This window comes from Lemur catta, chromosome 19, assembly GCF_020740605.2.
Source record: "Lemur catta isolate mLemCat1 chromosome 19, mLemCat1.pri, whole genome shotgun sequence".
Lineage (NCBI taxonomy): Eukaryota > Metazoa > Chordata > Mammalia > Primates > Lemuridae > Lemur > Lemur catta.
In genome coordinates, this window is record NC_059146.1 from 6,488,693 (window position 1) to 6,507,732 (window position 19,040).

Here is a 19,040-nt window from a genome sequence, read left to right on the forward strand (position 1 = left end):
ATTATTGGATTATCCCTCCTTGGGGCTGCTGCATTTAGTACTTTAACATCTAGAAACCATAGATCCCAAGTCTACATTGACCATTTTTACTTCCCACAACAGCAGTGACGATAGTGGACCTTTTGACTTGTACTGGAATACTAGGCATATTTGTGTTTGAAAAATGTTGGAAGTAGTTGCCTATTCATTGAGCATCTTTAATATACACTGTGTGGTAGAAATATTTACATTTATCTGACTGTAAAAATAGATCTCATGTAGGTCTGAAACTGGAACAGTTAGTTGGGGATTGGTGTGCTTGGGAGATTGATCTTAGATTCAGTCACAGAAAATACTGAGGAATGTGCTAGGCTGTTATAGTTACTTGCACGGCATAAGCAGGTACACATAGACCCTCCTGGTCCCTTTCCTGGAGAAGATTATGAACTTAGTGGTTCTCAAAAATGAGCAGGTATCAGAATCACTTGGAGGGCTTGGTAAAACATATTAATAGTTACTGGGCCCTGTACCCAAAGTTTCTGATTGAGTAGGTCTGGGGTAGGCCCCCAAATTTGCATGTCTAACAAGTTCCTGAATGCTGCTGATGTTTCTGGTCTGGGGATTACACTTTAAGTACCAATAGTATGCACTGCTCCAGGAAAATGATAGCTGAAGCATCTGATGGGATCTGAACAAGTAGTATCACTGGCAGCTAGGTCCCCTCCTGGGAACTTGAAGGCCAGGAAATTTGTCCCAATACTGCCAGTGTTCTCGTCTGTTCTCATTATAGATCAAAAAAACTTAGTTCCTTAATTACATTAAAGGAACTTGTGTTCTTTTTGTTTGTTAGCCTCTTTCAGTCAGTCTCATCACCAGCATCCTGTGACAACCATGTGGTAATAATTACAACAAATGATAACTTCTATTTTTTAATTATATTTCAGGGTGATTACAATTCAGAAATTCATCTGATCACAAGAGAAAGAGATGAACTTCAGCGTATGCTAGAAAGATTCGAAAAATATATGGAGGATATACAATCCAATGTTAAATTACTGACAGCAGAAAGAGATAAATTAAGCGTCTTATATAATGAAGTAAGAAATTTATAATTAAGCCAACAGATAACATAGAACCAATTAACTGTAGTGGAACCAGTTTATATCCTTCAAATTACTGTAATATACAGAAGAAATAATAATTATTTCTTCATAATTAGAATTATAGTTTCTGCTATCATCCTGTTTCTAAATTAGAGATTTCTCTTATTTTTTTTTTCATATTTATTCTTCCTCTTTTCTAGCCTGTCTGTGTGTCAAGTCAACTGGAGATAGTCTCCTTTTTCTAAAACTACCTGGAACAGGTGTTAGCCTGACTCTGAGCCAGGTTAATCCTTGGGATTCAGACATGTTGGGGCATGTCTCTCAGGATGGTGGGTGATAACCACTATTGGATATATTGGCTTTTAAGGACTTAGCCTGTAGAGAAAAAACTCTACTCCAGGGTAGAGGGAATCAGTAAAGGTTGCCCCTGTTTACAGAACCTCAGTTGATAGAAGGCCAGGTGAGTCTTAATAAAGCATGGTGTCTGTCACCTAAATTTGTTCCCATACCCATGTCCCATGAAATCCTACTGCTACTTTGAGCTGGGGAGGAGACATGCAAGTTAAAAAGTTGAAAGAGCTGTTTTCACTTTGAGTCTTTTGGGGATTCTGCAGTGCAAATTGATCTTCTACTCAGCTTTCTTCACTTTTGGCTTAGATTTTCTTGGGTCTGCTTAGTTAATTCCTACTTGTCTGTCTGCTATCTAGTTTCCAACATTTTGTGGCTGGCACCTCCCTAGGTCTTTTTGGTTTTATTATTTTTCCTATTTTAATCTTTTATTCTCATTTTGTTGGGATTTGGAAAGAGAGTGAAAGTAGCATGTGTTCAGTATGTCTTTTTTAACTGGGAGCGTATCCAAAGCGTTTTTTATTTATATCTTTTTAATTCTTTAAGGCCCAGGAAGAATTATCAGCCCTAAGACAGGAATCCACCCAAAGTACAGCCTCCCATAATATTGTTAGTCTTATGGAAAAGGAAAAAGAACTTGCACTGTCTGACTTAAGAAGAATTATGGCAGAAAAGGAAGCTTTAAGAGAAAAGTTAAAAGTAAGTAATAGCATTGATATATTTTTGACAGGTAATTTATTGAGAAAAATAGGTCTTTGTATACATTTTCTTGTGAAGTTACTACTGAGAATGTACAACTAGATTAGAGATTGGCAAACAGTAGTGTGCAGGCCAACTCCCGACCACTGTGTGTTTACCTATGGCGTGTGATCTAAGAATGGCTTAAGAGGAATAGTTCATTGTCAACAAAGTATTATTGGAATACCTGCTCGTTTGTTTACATATTATTTGTAGCTTCTTTTGTAGTGGTGTGACCAAGAAAGCCTAAAATATTTACCGTCTAGTTGTTTACAGAAAAAGTTTACCAATCCCTGAACTCAGTAGGAAGTTTCTCATGTGGAAAGGCATTATCTTTATTTTTTAATAACAGCTTTATGGAAATATTCACACACCATGCAATTCACCCATTTAAATTGCACCAATTCAATGATATTTAGTATAGTTGCTTCTCAATGTATAATGAGATTATGTCCCCGTAAAGCCACTGTGAGTCAAAAATGCATGTAATGCCCTGATAAACCCATCAAAAAGTTGAAAAATCTTAAGGTGAGCCATTGTTAAGTTCAGTGCTCCTCAATTTACAATAGGGTTGCATCCTGATAAACCCCTTGTAAAACTGAAATATTGTTGGCTGTATATACGCTGGGGACTGTCTGTAGATTCAGACTTGTGCAGCCATCACTGTAGTCAATATTAGAGCATTTTTATCACCACAAAAAGGAATCCCGTGACCTGTTAGTGTTACTCCCCATTTCCCCTCAGACCCCTCGCAGACAACCACTAATCCACATTCCATCTCCATAGATTTGCCTACTCTGGGTATTTCATGTAAACTGAATCATTCAATAGGTGATTTTTTAATGTCTGGCTTCTCTCAGCATAATGTGTTCAAGATTTATTGGCTGGGCGCGGTGGCTCACGCCTGTAATCCTAGCACTCTGGGAGGCCGAGGCAGGTGGATTGCTCGAGGTCAGGAGTTCAAGACCAGCCTCAGCAAGAGCGAGACCCCGTCTCTACTAAAAATAGAAAGAAATTATCTGGTCAACTAAAATATATATATAGAAAAAAATTAGCCAGGTATGGTGGCGCATGCCTGTAGTCCCAGTTACTGGGGAGGCTGAGGCAGGAGGATCGCTTAAGCCCAGGAGTTTGAGGTTGATGTGAGCTAGGCTGACGCCGAGGCACTCACTCTAGCCTGGGAACACAGCGAGACTCTGTCTCAAAAAAAAAAAAAGAAAGAAAGAAAAGATTTATCCATGAATAATATACTGCTATGGACTTGTGTACAAATTTTTTTTTTTTTTTTTTTGTCACTCTTTTGGATCATAGCCCACTGCAGCCTCAAACTCCTGGTCTCAAGCAATCCTCCAACCTCACCTCTCAAGTAGCTAGGACTACAGGTGCATGCCACCATGCCCAGCTATGTAGAACTTCTTGTATGGATATATGTTTTTATTTCTCTTGAGTATATGCCTCGTCATATGGTAACGCTCTGGGTCATATCATAAGTCTATCTTTAACCACTGAGGCCAAACTGTTTTCTAAAATTGGCTATACCACATTACATTCCTACCAACAGTGAATAAGGGTTCTAGTTTCTCCCCCGCCTCACCAATACTTACGTGGTCTTTTGTATTGTAGTCATTCTGGTGGATGGGAAGTAGTGTCCATTGTGGCTTGGATTTGCATTTCCCCAGTGGCTAATGATGTTGAGCATCTTCCCACGTTCTTATTTGCCATTTTTATATCTTATTTCAGAGAGATGTCTGTTCAGATTCCTTGCCCATTTTAACATTGGGTTATTTGTCTCATTATTACTGAGTTTTAAGAGTTTTTTATATATTCTTGATACAGCCCCTTATCAGATAAATGATTTGCAAGTACTTTCTCTCATTCTGCAGGTCATCTCTTCATTTTCTTAATGGTGTCTTTGAAGCACAAAAATTTTTAATTTGGTTGAAGTCCAATTTATCTATTTCTTTTGTTCTTTATGTACTTGGTATCATATCTGGGGCAATATATTTTTTATAATCTCTAAAAAATGAATATATTAATATATGTAAAGCACTTAACAGTGCTTAGCACATTTTAAGTACTAAATATTGTTATTATAGATTCCATAGTTTACTTGTAATTAATATTATTAAATTAATGCTTTGAAAGCAGCTAAAATTAGGAGTAAAAACATGTAAGCATTATAAGGATAGCCTTATAGCCTTGTGTCACAAATATTTAGTAAGTTTTACCCCCAAAATACAGTTTAAGAATACTTTTAATTGGAATCTTTTGGAATACTGTGTTCCAGAAACTGTTATAAAAATAAGTGTTAAAATTACCAAATGGGAAACTTCTGTCAATTTGGCAGGTTTTAGCATAAGCTCCTGCCTTATCCTTTTCCATATCTGTTGAAATGACCAAAGAATATAAAAATAGGACTAAAGCAATGCAATAGTACTGAAAACTCAGAAAAAGTAGCATTCATGTTCCCAGAATCCTTATGGGTTATAGGAGGAAGGATTTTGTACGTCTACAACAGGTCTTTTACTTAAAAACTGAACTAGTCATCTCAATCCTTAAGTCTCCTCCAGTGTTTACTCTTTTTCCACTGTCTAGTCAGTTGTCAAATCCAAGTATTATCACTAAGCTGTCCCTGAAAGCTAGTATCTCTCAATCACCAAGTCCTATCAATGCTACCTCTTAAATATTATTTAACATTTATTAAGCCCTTCCAATGTGGGAGGCACTGTTCTAAGTGCTTTTTACGTGGGCTATCTCAGTAAATCTTCTCACTAGCCTTTTCTGATAGGTACTGGTTACAGAGGTGGTCTCTGAGTTACAGTGAGTTTAAATAACTTGCCCAAGGTCACCCAGGTGGGAATCGCAAGGAGTTTGGCTCCTGAGCTCATGTTACTTTCTCTCGAATTTCTTTACTTCTTTCTGTTTCCTTGCTACCATCCTGTTCTGGTCGTTGTTCTCTCTCATCTGCATTATTGTATTAGTGGCCTCTGTACTAGTCTTGTCTCTCTCAAATCTGTATTTCACACTGAAGTCAGAGTTATCCTTCAAAAATATAAATCTGATCATGTCGCTTGCTATTTATAATCCATTAACTGTTTTCAAAGACTTCAGTGAATGATGACCCTTGTCTATTTCAAGGTCTAGCTTCTTTTTCCCAAACTCATCTTGCTTGTTCCTAACCCTACTTTTTCTCAAGACTCCGGGCCTAATGGACTTTTTCTTGCCTCCAACTTTCTACACAGACTATTGAAAGATTCCTTCAGGCTGGGTGCAGTGGCTCACACCATGCCTGTAATCCTAGCACTCTGAGAGGCTGAGGCAGGAGGATTGCTTTAGCTCAGGAGTTCGATGCCAGCCTGAGCAAGAGTGAGACCCCGTCTCTACGAAAAAAAAATGGAGAAATTAGCTGGCCGTGGTGGCACATGCCTGTAGTCCCAGCTACTCAGGAGGCTGAGACAGGAGGATTGCTTGAGCCCAGGAGTTTGAGGTTGCTGTGAACTATGATGACACCACTGCACTCTGTCTCCAAAAAAGAAAAAAGATTCCTTCATATCTTTCAGTCTCCTTGTCTAGCTAATTCCTGTTCATCCTTTAAGTCTATGTTAAACATCATTTCCTCACACAGAAAATGAACCCTGGACTCTAGATTCCCTCTTGATAAATTAGCATAAAATTCCTTTTCCTAGCAGAATATTCATGGATTTTAGGAATCTTGTTTAAAGTTTGTCTTTTATACTAGGCTGTAGTATCTATGAAGTCAGAGACTTTATCCATTTTACTCATTACTGTATTCCTAACACCTTGCCTGGTACTTGGTATAGAGTATATACTCAATTAATACTAGCTGGGTGATTTAATAAATGAATAAATACATACAGTATAGTGACTTTTTCAACCAAATATATAATCCAAACATTAGATGTCTTTATTTCTTTTTAATGAATACTGTGGATGGAAATATGAATCCACACTAGAAAAACTCTCAACGAACACCTGGTTATTTCACTTATTCTAGACTTAGCAGCAGCAAGAGTTGGAGGATAGGTAATTTGACTAGAAAAACAGCCCCTGTGTTTATACCATTGACCAACGTCTTCTTGAAACTGTGATCTCTTTGCATGGCCTTGTGGTATTCTGTTTCCTAGGTCCTTCTGATCTTGTTTTTTCTTCCTTTGCATTTTGTTTCTGTTACAGCTCCTCTAGTGAGGGCATACTCCTGAGGTTGTTACTTAGCTTGCTGGTTTTGTCCTTTTATAGTTGTGCTAATATGGATTGATCTGTATAAATCTTTACAAATGAATCCATACCCGTCTTTGTCTTCTGTCACAGTCACACATGGAGATAGAGAGCGTAAAAGATGAGAACTTACTGTGCTTTTTTTTTTTTCCAAAGGCATCATTTTTGTAAAATGTGTAATGATTTTTTTCTAAAACATTTCTATATTTTATAAAAAGACAAATAGAATATAATAGTACTGTAGGCTTGCATTGCTTACCTTGGTGATTTTATTATCTGATATAAATGAACATTTTGTATAAAATTCTTTTTCAGAATATTGAGGAAATGAGTCTTCATGGAAAGTCAGAATTAGAGAAAACTATTGAACATTTGACATGTGTTAATCATCAGGTAACTTATTAAACTGGATTTGGGATATATTGTGTTATGAATAACTATATCACTTATAGTTTTAATACACTGTGTTTTTAAAATTACAAAATAGTCTGCTAGGAAAACTGTATAACAGCAGTTAGGAGGATAGAGTCTGATTACTTGGGTTCAAATCCAACTTCATTTCCTGTTACCTGTAGGTAAGTTATTTGACCTTTCTGTCCTTCGATTTCTTTATTTGTAAAATAGAAATAGTGCTAGTACTTATTTCTTAGGGTTTTTGTGAAAACTAAATGAGTTAATACATATGAAGAACTTAGAAGAGTGTTTGGCATATTGTAGGTATTTGGCTTAGTAGGTATTAGCTATGATTATTGTTGTTTTGCTCTTGTAAAAAAAATCATATAATAGAGACATAGAATAAAAAGTGAAATTCACCTTCCTTCTTCATTACTCTCTTTAGAGATAGGATTTTTGACAATTTGGTATGTTTTCTGCCAGTCTGTTTTTCTCTCTGTGTTTCGTTTTGGCTGGTTTCTTTTATAGTGTCTTTGCTGTTTTAATTTATTTGCTTCTAATTCTGTCATCTGGGTTGGTTGGTTTTTCGCCTCATCATGGGTTGCATTTTCCTCCCTCTTTATGGGCCTGGTAATTTTAGATTGGATGCCAGACATTGTGAATTTTACCTTCTTGGTTGTTAAATAGCTCGTATGCCTATTTGAGGTTTGTTCTGGGATGTGGTTACGAAAGTAGCCTGATTCTTTTCAGTCTTGCCTTTAAAGCTTCATTAGGTGGGACCAAAGGAGCATTTAGTCTCAGACTAATTTTGTTTTACCTTGGAAATAAAACCCTTCTATAATAAAACAGTATGCTACCTGTTGTTTCATGAATTATGAGGTTTTCAAATGACTGGTGGGAACAGGAACCTTTCCTGACCATGCATGAACGCTGAGTATTGTTCCTTCTACTTCTTTAGTGGCTCTTTCCCTGGCCTTCGGTAGTTTTCTCTGTGTGGAGCTCTACTCAGTTGAAGACGTAAAGGGTACACTTTATAGATCTCTGGAGCTCTTACTTTGTGCAGTTCTCCTCTAGTGTCTGTCCTGCAAACTTTAGCCACCTTGACTCTCAGTCCTGTCTTCTGAACTTGGGGAAGACCACTGGGCTCCACCTGGGATTCCTTTCCCTGTACCACAACCAGGAAATTCTCCAGGCAGTAAACTGGAGCGATTACAAAGTTCATCTCATTTGTTTTCTATCTCTCAGGGGTCACTGTCGTCATTGCCTGGAGCCCAGTGTCTTGAAAACCATTATTTCATATATTTCATCCAGTTTTTAAGTTATTTCAGTCAGGAGTGTAAATCTGATCTCTATCACTGCAGCTTGACCAGAAGCTGAAAGCAGGAATTAACGAGTTGGAAAATATATCTGAAGAAAGTGCTAGAAATCACTGGAAAGATACTAGGAGATAGAAAATATTTAAGAAGTTAAAACGTTAGAGAATAGAGTGAGAAGGTCTAACATTCTACTAATATTTAGTCAGAATTCAAGGAGGATATATTAGAATGTGGGAGAGGCACTATTTGAAGAGATAATGACCATTGATTTTCTAGATATTGTGAAAATAGGAATACTGTGATTCAAAATGCACTATGAATTCCAAAAAGCATGTCAAATCTCAAGCAAGATAAAAAGAAAATACAATCATTTTAATAGTCATAAATAATACAAGTTACCTATGAATACAGTTAGAGGATCTTTATAAAAACATTATGTAATCGTATTGAAAGACATTAAAGAAGATCTAAATAAGTGGAGAGAGATATCAGATTTATTAAAAAAAGGTGACAGATATGATGTGTATAAAAATATTATAAATATTCCCCAAATTGATCTACATGGTTGATATTGTTCTAGCTGAAATCCCAAGAAGGTGGGGGGTGGGGTGTGTATGTGTGTGTGTGAAAATTGACAGTACATCCTGGAATTACATGGAAGCAAAGAGCCAGGAAACATATGCAAATGTTAAAGAAGAAGAACATGGTATGGGACTTGCCCTACCAGGTATGAAGTTTTTAGAGTCATACTAATTAAGAAAGGGATTAAGACAGACTTACAAAACCCAGTAGAGAGCAAACCCACAAACATAAGGAAATTTGATCTATGAAAGAACTCATATCAATGGGGAAAGGAGTGATTATTTGTTTCTGGGACTATTGGCTACTTATATTTTAAAAAGAAGAAATTGGATCCTACCTGCATACTCCCAAATCAGTTCAAGGTTACTTGCAGCCTGGAATGTTCATGACATAATTGCATTTTTAAAAGAAATGCAAGAGAAAATCTTTTTGACCTTGGAGAAATGATAATAGTAGCAGTGATTTACATAGCTTATTTACTTATGTGTCAGGTACTTTTCTCAATATTTTATACACATTTTAAAAAAATTATGGGTACCTGTCCGGGCGCGGTGGCTCACGCCTGTAATCCTAGCACTCTGGGAGGCCGAGGCGGGTGGATCGCTCGAGGTCAGGAGTTCGAGACCAGCCTGAGCGAGACCCCATCTCTACTAAAAATAGAAAGAAATTAGCTGGCCAACTAAAATATATATAGAAAAAATTAGCCGGGCATGGTGGCGCATGCCTGTAGTCCTAGCTACTCGGGAGGCTGAGGCAGTAGGATCGCTTAAGCCCAGGAGTTTGAGGTTGCTGTGAGCTAGGTTGACGCCCCGGCACTCACTCTAGCCAGGGCAACAAAGTGACACTCTGTCTCAAAAAAAAAAAAAAAATTATGGGTACATATAGTTGTATATATTTATGGGGTACATGTGATGTTTTGATATAGGCATACAATGTGACTTAATCAAATCAGGGTAATTGGGGTGTCCATCACCTCAGGCATTTACCATTTCTTTGTGTTAGGAACATTCCAATTCTACTCTTTTAGTTATTTTAAAGTATACCATAACTTATTGTTGATGATAGTGACTTTGCTGTGCTATCAAATATCGTCCATTCTATCTATCTATGTTTATGCACCCATTAACCATCCCCACTTTGTCCCCCTTCCCCACTACCCTTCCCAGCCTCTGGAAACCACCATTATACTCTCTGTCTCCATGAGATCAATTGTTTTTAATATTTAGCTACCATGTATGAGTGAGATCATGAGAGATTTGTCTTTCTGTGCTTGACTTACTTCACTTAACATAATATTCTCCAGTTCCATCCATGTTGTTGTAAATGGCAAGATTTCATTCCTTTTTATGGCTATATAATATTGCATTGTATACACATTATTTTAATTTTCACAGTAACTATATGAAGTAAATGCTAATATTATCCTCATTTTACGGATGAGGGAACTTAGGCAGAGGGGAAACTTGCCCAAGATCAAACAGCTAGCAGGTGTCTGGTGCCAGAATGTGTGCTCCTAAACAAGATACAAACACAAATAAGTTTATTTCTTAAAGGAAAACATGGATAAATAGGACCACATTGACAAAAACTTGTTTATCTACCAACCATAAATTGAAAAGACAGGCCCCTAATTGAGAGAACAACTTGTTACACATTTAACCCCAGCTCCCCCCCCCCGAAAAAACCTTTAACAGAAGATATGAATAAACACTTCATGAAGGAAAAAATTACAAATGTCTAATAAACATAAAAAGATGTTCTACCTCAATAATAGGGCAAATACAAGTTAAAACCACAGTCAAATCATTTTGTATCAGGTCATTAGTATTAGCAAATACGTGTGTGGCTCCTAGGAGTGCAGACTGGTACCTCTTTGCAGAATAATTTGATATTATGTAGCAGAGTCATACCCTGTGAGCCAACAGTTCTCTTTCTAGGTATGTACCCTAGATGAGGGTCAGCAAACTATGGCTCTGTTTTTATAAATGAAGTTTTTATTGGAACACACCTTTGCTCATTTGTTTACATACTGTCTGTGGCTGTTTTGTGCCACAGTCAAGTAGTGGTAACAGACCATAGGACCCACAAAGCTGCCTTTTTTCTTGTAGATCTTCTTTTTCCAGAAGTTAATAATTGCCTTTGTTTTGTTTTGCACTGCATTTTGTTACCTGGTTTTCATTGAACCTGTTGCTAATTTTTGTCAAGACCTCCAACATCTCTACCATATGCCTGTCGGTTCTAGTTTTTTCCCCTGATGACCTCCCTTCTGGAGCTTTCCATTCTTATTCCTTTACTGTCATTTTAGCAATGTTTCCAGAGGGAGGAGAGAGAAAAGGTATGTGGTCAGTCTTAGCATTTATTACTAATATTTCCTGGTAATATTAGTAATTTGAAATTTACACATAGGTCATTATTCCATCTAGAATTTATTTTGGCATCTAAAATAAAGTAAAAATCTAGCTTTTCTTTTCTCCAATGAGTCTGTCCCTACTCATCTGTACATGAGTAGGGACTTTCATATGTTTGCTTGTCTGTTTCTATGTGAAATCCTCACTGTTTTAATTATATTAGCTTTATAGTTTGTTTTGATATCTAAAAAGCAAGTCTACCTGCATTCTTTTTTCCTCACATTTTTCTTGTTTTTTAACTTTCTTTTTTCAAAAATGAATTTAGAATCAAATCTAAGCCATCCCTCTTTTTCTAAAAATAAGGTTCTGTTAGGATTTTTACTAGAATTTCATTGAATCTAAACTTATTTGAGGACATTTTAATAGATTTACAATAGTATACTCCCTTCCAGAAACATGGTGTGCCTTTACATTGAATCAGGTTATGTTTTATGTCATTGAGGAAGATTTTACAGTTTTCCCACATAAATCTTATGTTTGGGTTACAGTATTTTCTGCTCTGGTTTTTCCTCAATTCAGTACTATTTACTTACTGTTTTTTAGAAATTTCTCAAAATTTTCACTCTGCTGGTGGCTTCCCTTCCTGTTTCATTGCTGTTGTAGATATATTCTTTTCTTTTCTTTCTTTTTTTTTATTTTTTGTTTGTATCTTTTCTTTAGTTTTAGTGAAAGTATGGAAAAGAGATGAATGTGTATGCCCATTTTGATATCTAGAACCTAAACTCTACACATGACTTTTAAAGTGTTTTTTAAAATAAATCTAATATATTTCCTTAGTTTTCTTTTAGAAATATTATTAGAGTGCCTAAGAAAAATGAAATTAAGATATTAAGATATATACCTATTAACTTTTTGATTTAAATTATAGCTTGAAAGTGAAAAATATGAATTAAAGTCTAAAATGTTATTAATGAAAGAAACAATAGAGTCATTAGAGAACAAATCAAAACTCCAAGCTCAAAAACTTAGCCATGCGACTGGTGACTCATCTCATCACAAGACAGAGGTGAACTCACTTAGGTAAGTTCATAGAAATAAATGATATATAATATAATGCCCTTGATTATACTGGAAGAGCTTTAAAATGAGAAATAAAAGAAACTTAAAAAATAAGAAATCAACTTTTTTTAGGACTTCTTGTCTTTAAAAATTATTTTTTTGGGAGATAAAGACTACCATTTGTTTTTGTCCACTGATTCTTTAGGATGGTAAATGAGCAGCTACAGCGGTCACTTGATGACCATCAGCATCGACTTTCCATGAAAAGAGGTGAACTTGAATCAGCCCAAGCACAAATTAAAATACTGGAGGAAAAAATAGGTGAGTGTTTTTAAATTTTGTTTTTGCTAATGCTAATTTACATTGTCTAACACATACTTCTTTTCATTTATAGATAAACTAAACCTTAAGATGACTTCACAGGATGAGGAGGCTCATGTAATGAAAAAGACCATAGGTGTTATTGATAAAGAAAAAGACTTTCTTCAGGAGACCGTAGATGAGAAGACAGAAAAGCTTGCAAATTTGCAAGAAGATCTAGTTAATAAAGTATGTAACTGTTAAATATCAATTTCCAGTGTCTGAACAGAAAATATGATTTTATTCTCTGTTTCAAATATGTGGATCTTATCACCCACATACAAGTTCTTAAAACCTAGGGCCATGTCTTCTAATATGTTTAAATTTCATTTTATTCCAATAATTTGAATCTTCAAAATGTGATTTTGTCTATTTGTAGAACATGATTTTTATGAGATCTCATTAAGAGAAAACCATTGAAGGGTGGGTAGAAACATGCTGATATGTGATTTACAATTGGGTCCTAGAAATATATTTACTTGGAACTTTCTTTTATGACATAATTTATATAATTGAACTATATATCTGACTATATAAATGTGACAAGTTATAAAAATTTAAAGATATTTCTATATGAGTGATTTAAAATCATATATTTTTATATTTCCTAATAGGAAAAAGCTATTGCTCAGATGACGATAACAATCTCAGAGTATGAATTATCTATGAAGTAAGTAATTCATGAAATGACATCCAGCTTTTTTAGAAACTTTTAGTTTTATCTATTTAGTAGCAATCCAGCAATAGGAAAATTTCTTTTTTCAATTTCTCCTTTTTTGCTATTGGCAGCAATATTTTCTCAGTCTTCTGCTTGGAAATATGTTATCCTCTTTAACGTTCTCCCCTTTTCTGTCATCCACATCTAAACATCTTATGTCATCTTATATCTCATTAACTATTCTTCTGCATACCTGCTTGCTGTTTATTTTTATTGTAATTACTCTGTTCAGGCACTAATCATCAAAACATAGATTACTTTCATAGCCAATCTGGAATTTATTCTCCATCTAAACCTATCTTAAACACCGTTACAAAATTTTATATCTAGTCTCCAGAAAAATTGTAAGCCATTTCAAGACAAAAGTCACTTATTCATTTTACATACCCTTAGTTTTTATATACTAGTGGGATTGTAAACATTTAATAAATACTGCCAGTTGACTGTAATGTTTTGTTCTTAATGTTTAAAAATTTCCTGTGTTTACTTTGATTTTGGAATATATACTTATTTTATGACTTTATTTGCATATAATTGGTAGAGAGCTAATATATCTGCTTTACCTAATTAGTATTTTAATGCAATAGTTATAATTTCTTATATTCTTAATATATCTTATATGTTAAGTATACTTAGACTTCAACAGTTTTTTTAAAAATGAGCTATAGTTTTCCAAAAAGCTTTTTTTTATTATTTCCACATCACTTATTTAACAGCCAGCTAAAGGAAACACTGACTAATCGAGAACGTGAGATAAGCAGCCTCCGGCGCCAGCTTGATGCAGCTCACAAAGAACTTGATGAAGTAGGAAGATCGAGAGAAATATCTTTTAAGGAAAACAGAAGATTACAAGATGATCTGGCCACAATGGCAAGAGAAAACCAGGTATGAACACAATGCATCAACTTTGATAGTTTTATACTACCTATTCATTGTTTGCTAAATATTAAAGCTCTAAATATCTTTTTCTAAAATTTTATGACATAAGCAAAATAAATTTTTCAAGAAGAATGATGTTTATTGGGGGTATTAAAAACTGTAGTTTAGAATGCTGCTGTATATCACAGGGTGTCTAATGGGTACACCCATGCTCTTCTCACCATTTTGGTCTTTGTTGCAAGGAAACCTAAAGCATGGAATTCTCTATGGCAAAAATCATTGTCACTCTACTGAATGAGTAACTCAGTATCACTCCCAGGGCAGTTTCTGTGTTTAAAAGACAAATGATAGATGATAATTATTTGTGCTTACTTCCATTGGCTTAGAGATCTACCTAAAAATAAATGAATGGATATTTTAGAATGACAAATACTGAAAGGTTTTGTTTGTACTGGTTTATTAAAGGATTACACCAAGAAGACCAATAATTTTCCTGTTTTAAATATTTTATGTTTTTCAAAAGTTACTTTCAGTATTATTCAGTATAAAACATATTCCTGTTACATGAATTTTTTAAAAATGCCAACCCCTGATCATTCCTAACCCTTAGTATAAATGCCAGATACATGGTCAGGACCACTGTGGGAGATGTGTGGTAAAGTTTGGTTAAAAAGTCAAGATCAGCCAAGAAAAATAGGTGGAAATAACCCTTAGGAACAATTTTCCTTTTTTCCTACTCTCTCATATTCCAAAGGAGCTATTTGAATATAAATAGAACTTATTTGGTGCTGTGTTCATTTTAGATTTGTCTTCAATTTTCTAATTTACAGGAAATCTCATTGGAATTGGAAGCAGCAGTGCAAGAAAAAGAAGATATGAAGAATAGAGTTCATAATTACATAACTGAGGTGTCACGATGGGAGAGCTTAATGGCTGCTAAGGTGAAAAACATTGTTTAAGTTGGACTTAAGACTGATTTTTAAAAAAAACCTTTTTCGTGTTTGTTTATTCTGTCTCCACTATTAGATATTAAACATTTGAGAGTAGAGAGCTTGCCTTTTTTTTATTTCTCCATAGATCTTAGTTTAGTACCTGCCCAGATAGCCAATGCTTCTTAAATTAGAGCAAAATTCCTCATGTGTGTGTGCGTTTATTGGCATGAGTGTTCCAGTGAGTGACAATTACTAATTTAGAAACAATTTTATTATGCTTAACCCAGGAAAAAGAAAATCAAGATTTGTTGGATAGATTTCAGATGCTCCATAACCGGGCTGAAGACTGGGAGGTGAAAGCCCATCAGGCTGAGGGAGAAAGCAGCTCCGTGCGCCTGGAACTTCTTTCTATTGACACAGAGAGGAGACACCTTCGAGAAAGAGTGGACTTGTTAGAAAAAGAAATTCAAGAGGTAATGCATTAATTTGTCTTGTAAAGACATTATTTAGTGAAACAGAAGACATTCAAAGATACTTGATTGACATGAGATTGTAAGCATTGATAAAATCAAACTCAGTGGTAATTTTTTGTCATATTGATAATTTGCTTAGGAGCCCCATTACTTTTTCTTATTGTAGTAAAACATACATAACATCAAATTTACCATTTTTGAGTGTCCAGTTCTGTAGCTTTAAGTACATTCTTAATGTGCAACTTTCACTACCACCTGTCTCGGTGCTTGTCATCCTCCCATCTGAAACTCCATGCCTGTGAACACTAACTCTGTTCTCCCCATTTAGCCTTAACATTCACTTTACCTCAGGGTTCATCCATGTTGTAGTGTGTGCCAGAATTTCATTCTTTTTAAGGCTGAATAACAATTCATTGTATGTATGTACCACATTTTGTTTATCCATTTGTCTGTCAATGGACAATTGGTTTGTTTCTGCCTTTTGGCTACTGAGAATAATGCTGCTATGAACATGGGTATACAAATGTCTCTTCAAGTCATTGCTTTCAGTTCTTTTGGGTATATGTCCAGAAGTGGAACTACTGGATCATATGATAATTGTTTAATATTCTGAGGAAGATCCATTTAGTTTTCCACAGGGACTGTATCAATTTACATTTCCACCAGCAATGCGCAAGGGTTCCAACTGCTTGTAATTTTTTTTTTTTAATAGCCATCTTAGTGAGAGTGAAGCGGTATCTCATTGTGATTCTGGTTTACATTTCCTTAATGTTGCTGAGCATCTTTTCATTTGCTTATTGATCATTTCTATATTTTCTTTGGAGATATGTCTCATCAAGGCCTTTGGGGGTTTTTTTGGCTTTGTTTCTTTATTTGTCAAGTCTCACTCTTTTGCCTAGGCTGGAGTGCAGTGGCATCATCATAGCTCACTGCAACCTCAAACTCCTGGGCTCAAGCGATCCTCCTGCCTCAGCCCCCTGAGTAGCTGGGACTACAGGCACACGCCACCATGCCTGGCTAAATTTTTTGTCTTGCTGTGTTGCTCAGACTGGTCTCAAACTCCTGGCTTCAAGTGATCCTCCCATCTCTGCCTTCCAAAGTGCTAGGATTACAGGAATGAGCCACTTTTGTTCATTTTTTAATCAGGTAGTTTTTCATTGTTGTAGAGTTGTAGGAGTTCTCTGTATATTCTGGAGATTAATGTCTCATTAAATATATGGTTTGAAAATATTTTCTCCCATTCTGTGGGTTCCTTTTTCACTCTGTTGATAGTATTTGATGTACAAGTTTTTAATTTTGTTGAAGTACAGTTAATCTATTTTTTCTTTTGTTGCCTATACTTCTGCTGTCATATCCAATAAATCATTGGTAGATCCAATGTCAAGAAGCTTTTCCCCTATGTTTTCTTGTAAGAGATTTATAATTTTAGCTCTTAGGTTCAGGTCTTTGATCCATTTTGAATTAATTTTTACAAATAATATAAAGTAAGGGTCCACCATAATTTTTTGCATGTGGATTTAAATAAGCTTGTGTCATAAAGACAGTAAAACAAAGACAATAAAAACCTTGTAACAAAATTTTGAGTTCAATTAAAATATAGGAACACTGGGTTAGATACAGAGTAGTTGGCCAGTAATTTTGTTCTTTGTCATTGTTCATGTTCTTATGTGGTATATGAAATTGGCTTTTATGTATTTATATTTAGTTTGTTTTGGGGAGCTTTAATGTATTAATATTTTGAAAGTGCAAATATTTACTTTTCTGTAACTGTTTAAATTTATTAAATCTTCACAGCACAATATTAGATTTTTATTGTTGATTCCTTTCAGTAGTCTGTTAAAATAATTTCATTTTTCAAATGTGGAAATTCTTCCCAAAACCTAGAAATAGAATTTATATCAGTTTGTATTAATATTTATCATTCACAATTTAAATTGTGAGGAATTTAAAATGTAGATTATTCCAGGAGAAAAATCTTTATCAGTATTTCAAATTTTGCTCATGATTTCAGAGTTATTAAAATTTTATAAGATTGTATATTGTTATTAAGTTCAATTAAATTTAAACATGACTTCAGGTATTTAGTTTTGAAGTAAACCCCATTTTTGAAATTTAGAATTTAACCGAAGACAGATGGGGAATGGTAAATATATTTGTTACTTTCTCTTGAAAAGGTATTATTATAATGAAGAGAATTTATAAAGAAAAAAAATTTAATATAACTTCAAAAATCCTCATATTGACAACACCCTGACACAATAATTTTCATCTTTGCATCTTCCAAATATATACATGAGCGACTTAGTTACCATGATTAGTAATTATACACAATTCCTTTGTTAAAATAGCAGGTAACCTCCTGGGAGTATTTTAAAATATGCAAAAATTGGCTCTCAAACTTTTCTAAAGTGAGTTTGTGGCTGCACAGATTCGAAACCTTAAAATTGTTAGGTTACTTTAATGTTTTACCTGTTGCTTTTCCTTTTTTCAGCACATAAATGCCCATCATGCTTATGAATCTCAGATCTCGTCAATGGCAAAAGCCATGTCTAGATTAGAAGAAGAGCTGAGACATCAAGAAGATGAGAAAGCAGCAGTTTTAAATGATTTGTCATCTCTGAGAGAACTTTGCATTAAGCTTGATTCAGGCAAAGATATTATGACCCAACAATTGAATTCCAAACACCTTGAGTTTGAGAGGGTAAGAACTAAAGAGAAATTGACTGGGCACATTATTTTATTGAGCCCTGCTCTAATTGTTTTCCTTTACCATTCACTACCCAATAAATTTCTTCCCTTTTGGAGTAGTTGCCTTTAACCACAGGATTTTGACTACTAGATTCTTTGTGAAGATTTCTTTGGCAATCATAGTGATGAAATTAGGTGCTCTGTGTTTTGGAATAGAGGGGTATTTAGGAGATTATGATTCTTCTAATTATAGATTAGGAGCATATCCCAATATATTCTTTCTCTGTTTAAAAGTAAGACCTGAATGCTTTCTAAGTGGAGTATGTTTCCTAATAAAAATCTCAAGTTGTTTAAATCTTAAACAAGTAGCTAGAATCTTTCATTCCCGGACAGAGGCATTACTTTAAACAGCTAATATGTGTTTTCAAACAAGAGTGTTGGCAGTTTTCACTCATCTAGTAGTATCTTTATTTTCAGGTGCTGAGAAGCTACAATACTGGCTTGACTGTGTAGTCAGACTAAACATATTTAATAGACCAGAGGGCCCCATCGCTTAATAGGATGGCTACATTTAAGGATTTTGTGTTAATGATTCTCTCTTGACAAAGTAGCATGACTGAAAACTATTTGAGGGTTGGAGTAGGTCTTATAGCCAAGTAAGCTGTTATTAAAAATAAAGAATTCCTGGGCCCAGGAGTGAGCAAGAATTAAAAAAAAACAACAACAACAAAGATGTTTTGAAAATAGTGTTTTTCCTATAGTTAAATGGTTCAAAATCTTTAACCAATACTCAAATTGAAGCAATTGATGGGTGAATAGTTCTGCAGAGTTATAATGTCAGGTAAATAATTTTTCAGAGTAAGTCTAAAATTATACTGAAGTAATCTT

The 19,040-nt window shown here is 34.9% G+C and overlaps 1 protein-coding gene across 2 annotated transcripts in view; it reads left to right on the plus strand.

The window, feature by feature from the left end:
* Positions 1-19,040, plus strand: part of CEP135 (centrosomal protein 135) — a 59,933-nt gene that overhangs the window by 29,492 nt on the left and 11,401 nt on the right. For both annotated transcript variants that reach the window (XM_045531657.1, XM_045531658.1), the window contains exons 12-22: positions 924-1,076; positions 1,977-2,129; positions 6,720-6,797; positions 11,972-12,123; positions 12,308-12,423; positions 12,497-12,651; positions 13,077-13,132; positions 13,897-14,065; positions 14,890-15,000; positions 15,279-15,464; positions 17,956-18,165. In XM_045531657.1, the coding sequence (XP_045387613.1) occupies positions 924-1,076; positions 1,977-2,129; positions 6,720-6,797; positions 11,972-12,123; positions 12,308-12,423; positions 12,497-12,651; positions 13,077-13,132; positions 13,897-14,065; positions 14,890-15,000; positions 15,279-15,464; positions 17,956-18,165 (1,539 nt within the window). The remainder of the gene's footprint in view (positions 1-923; positions 1,077-1,976; positions 2,130-6,719; positions 6,798-11,971; positions 12,124-12,307; positions 12,424-12,496; positions 12,652-13,076; positions 13,133-13,896; positions 14,066-14,889; positions 15,001-15,278; positions 15,465-17,955; positions 18,166-19,040) is intronic.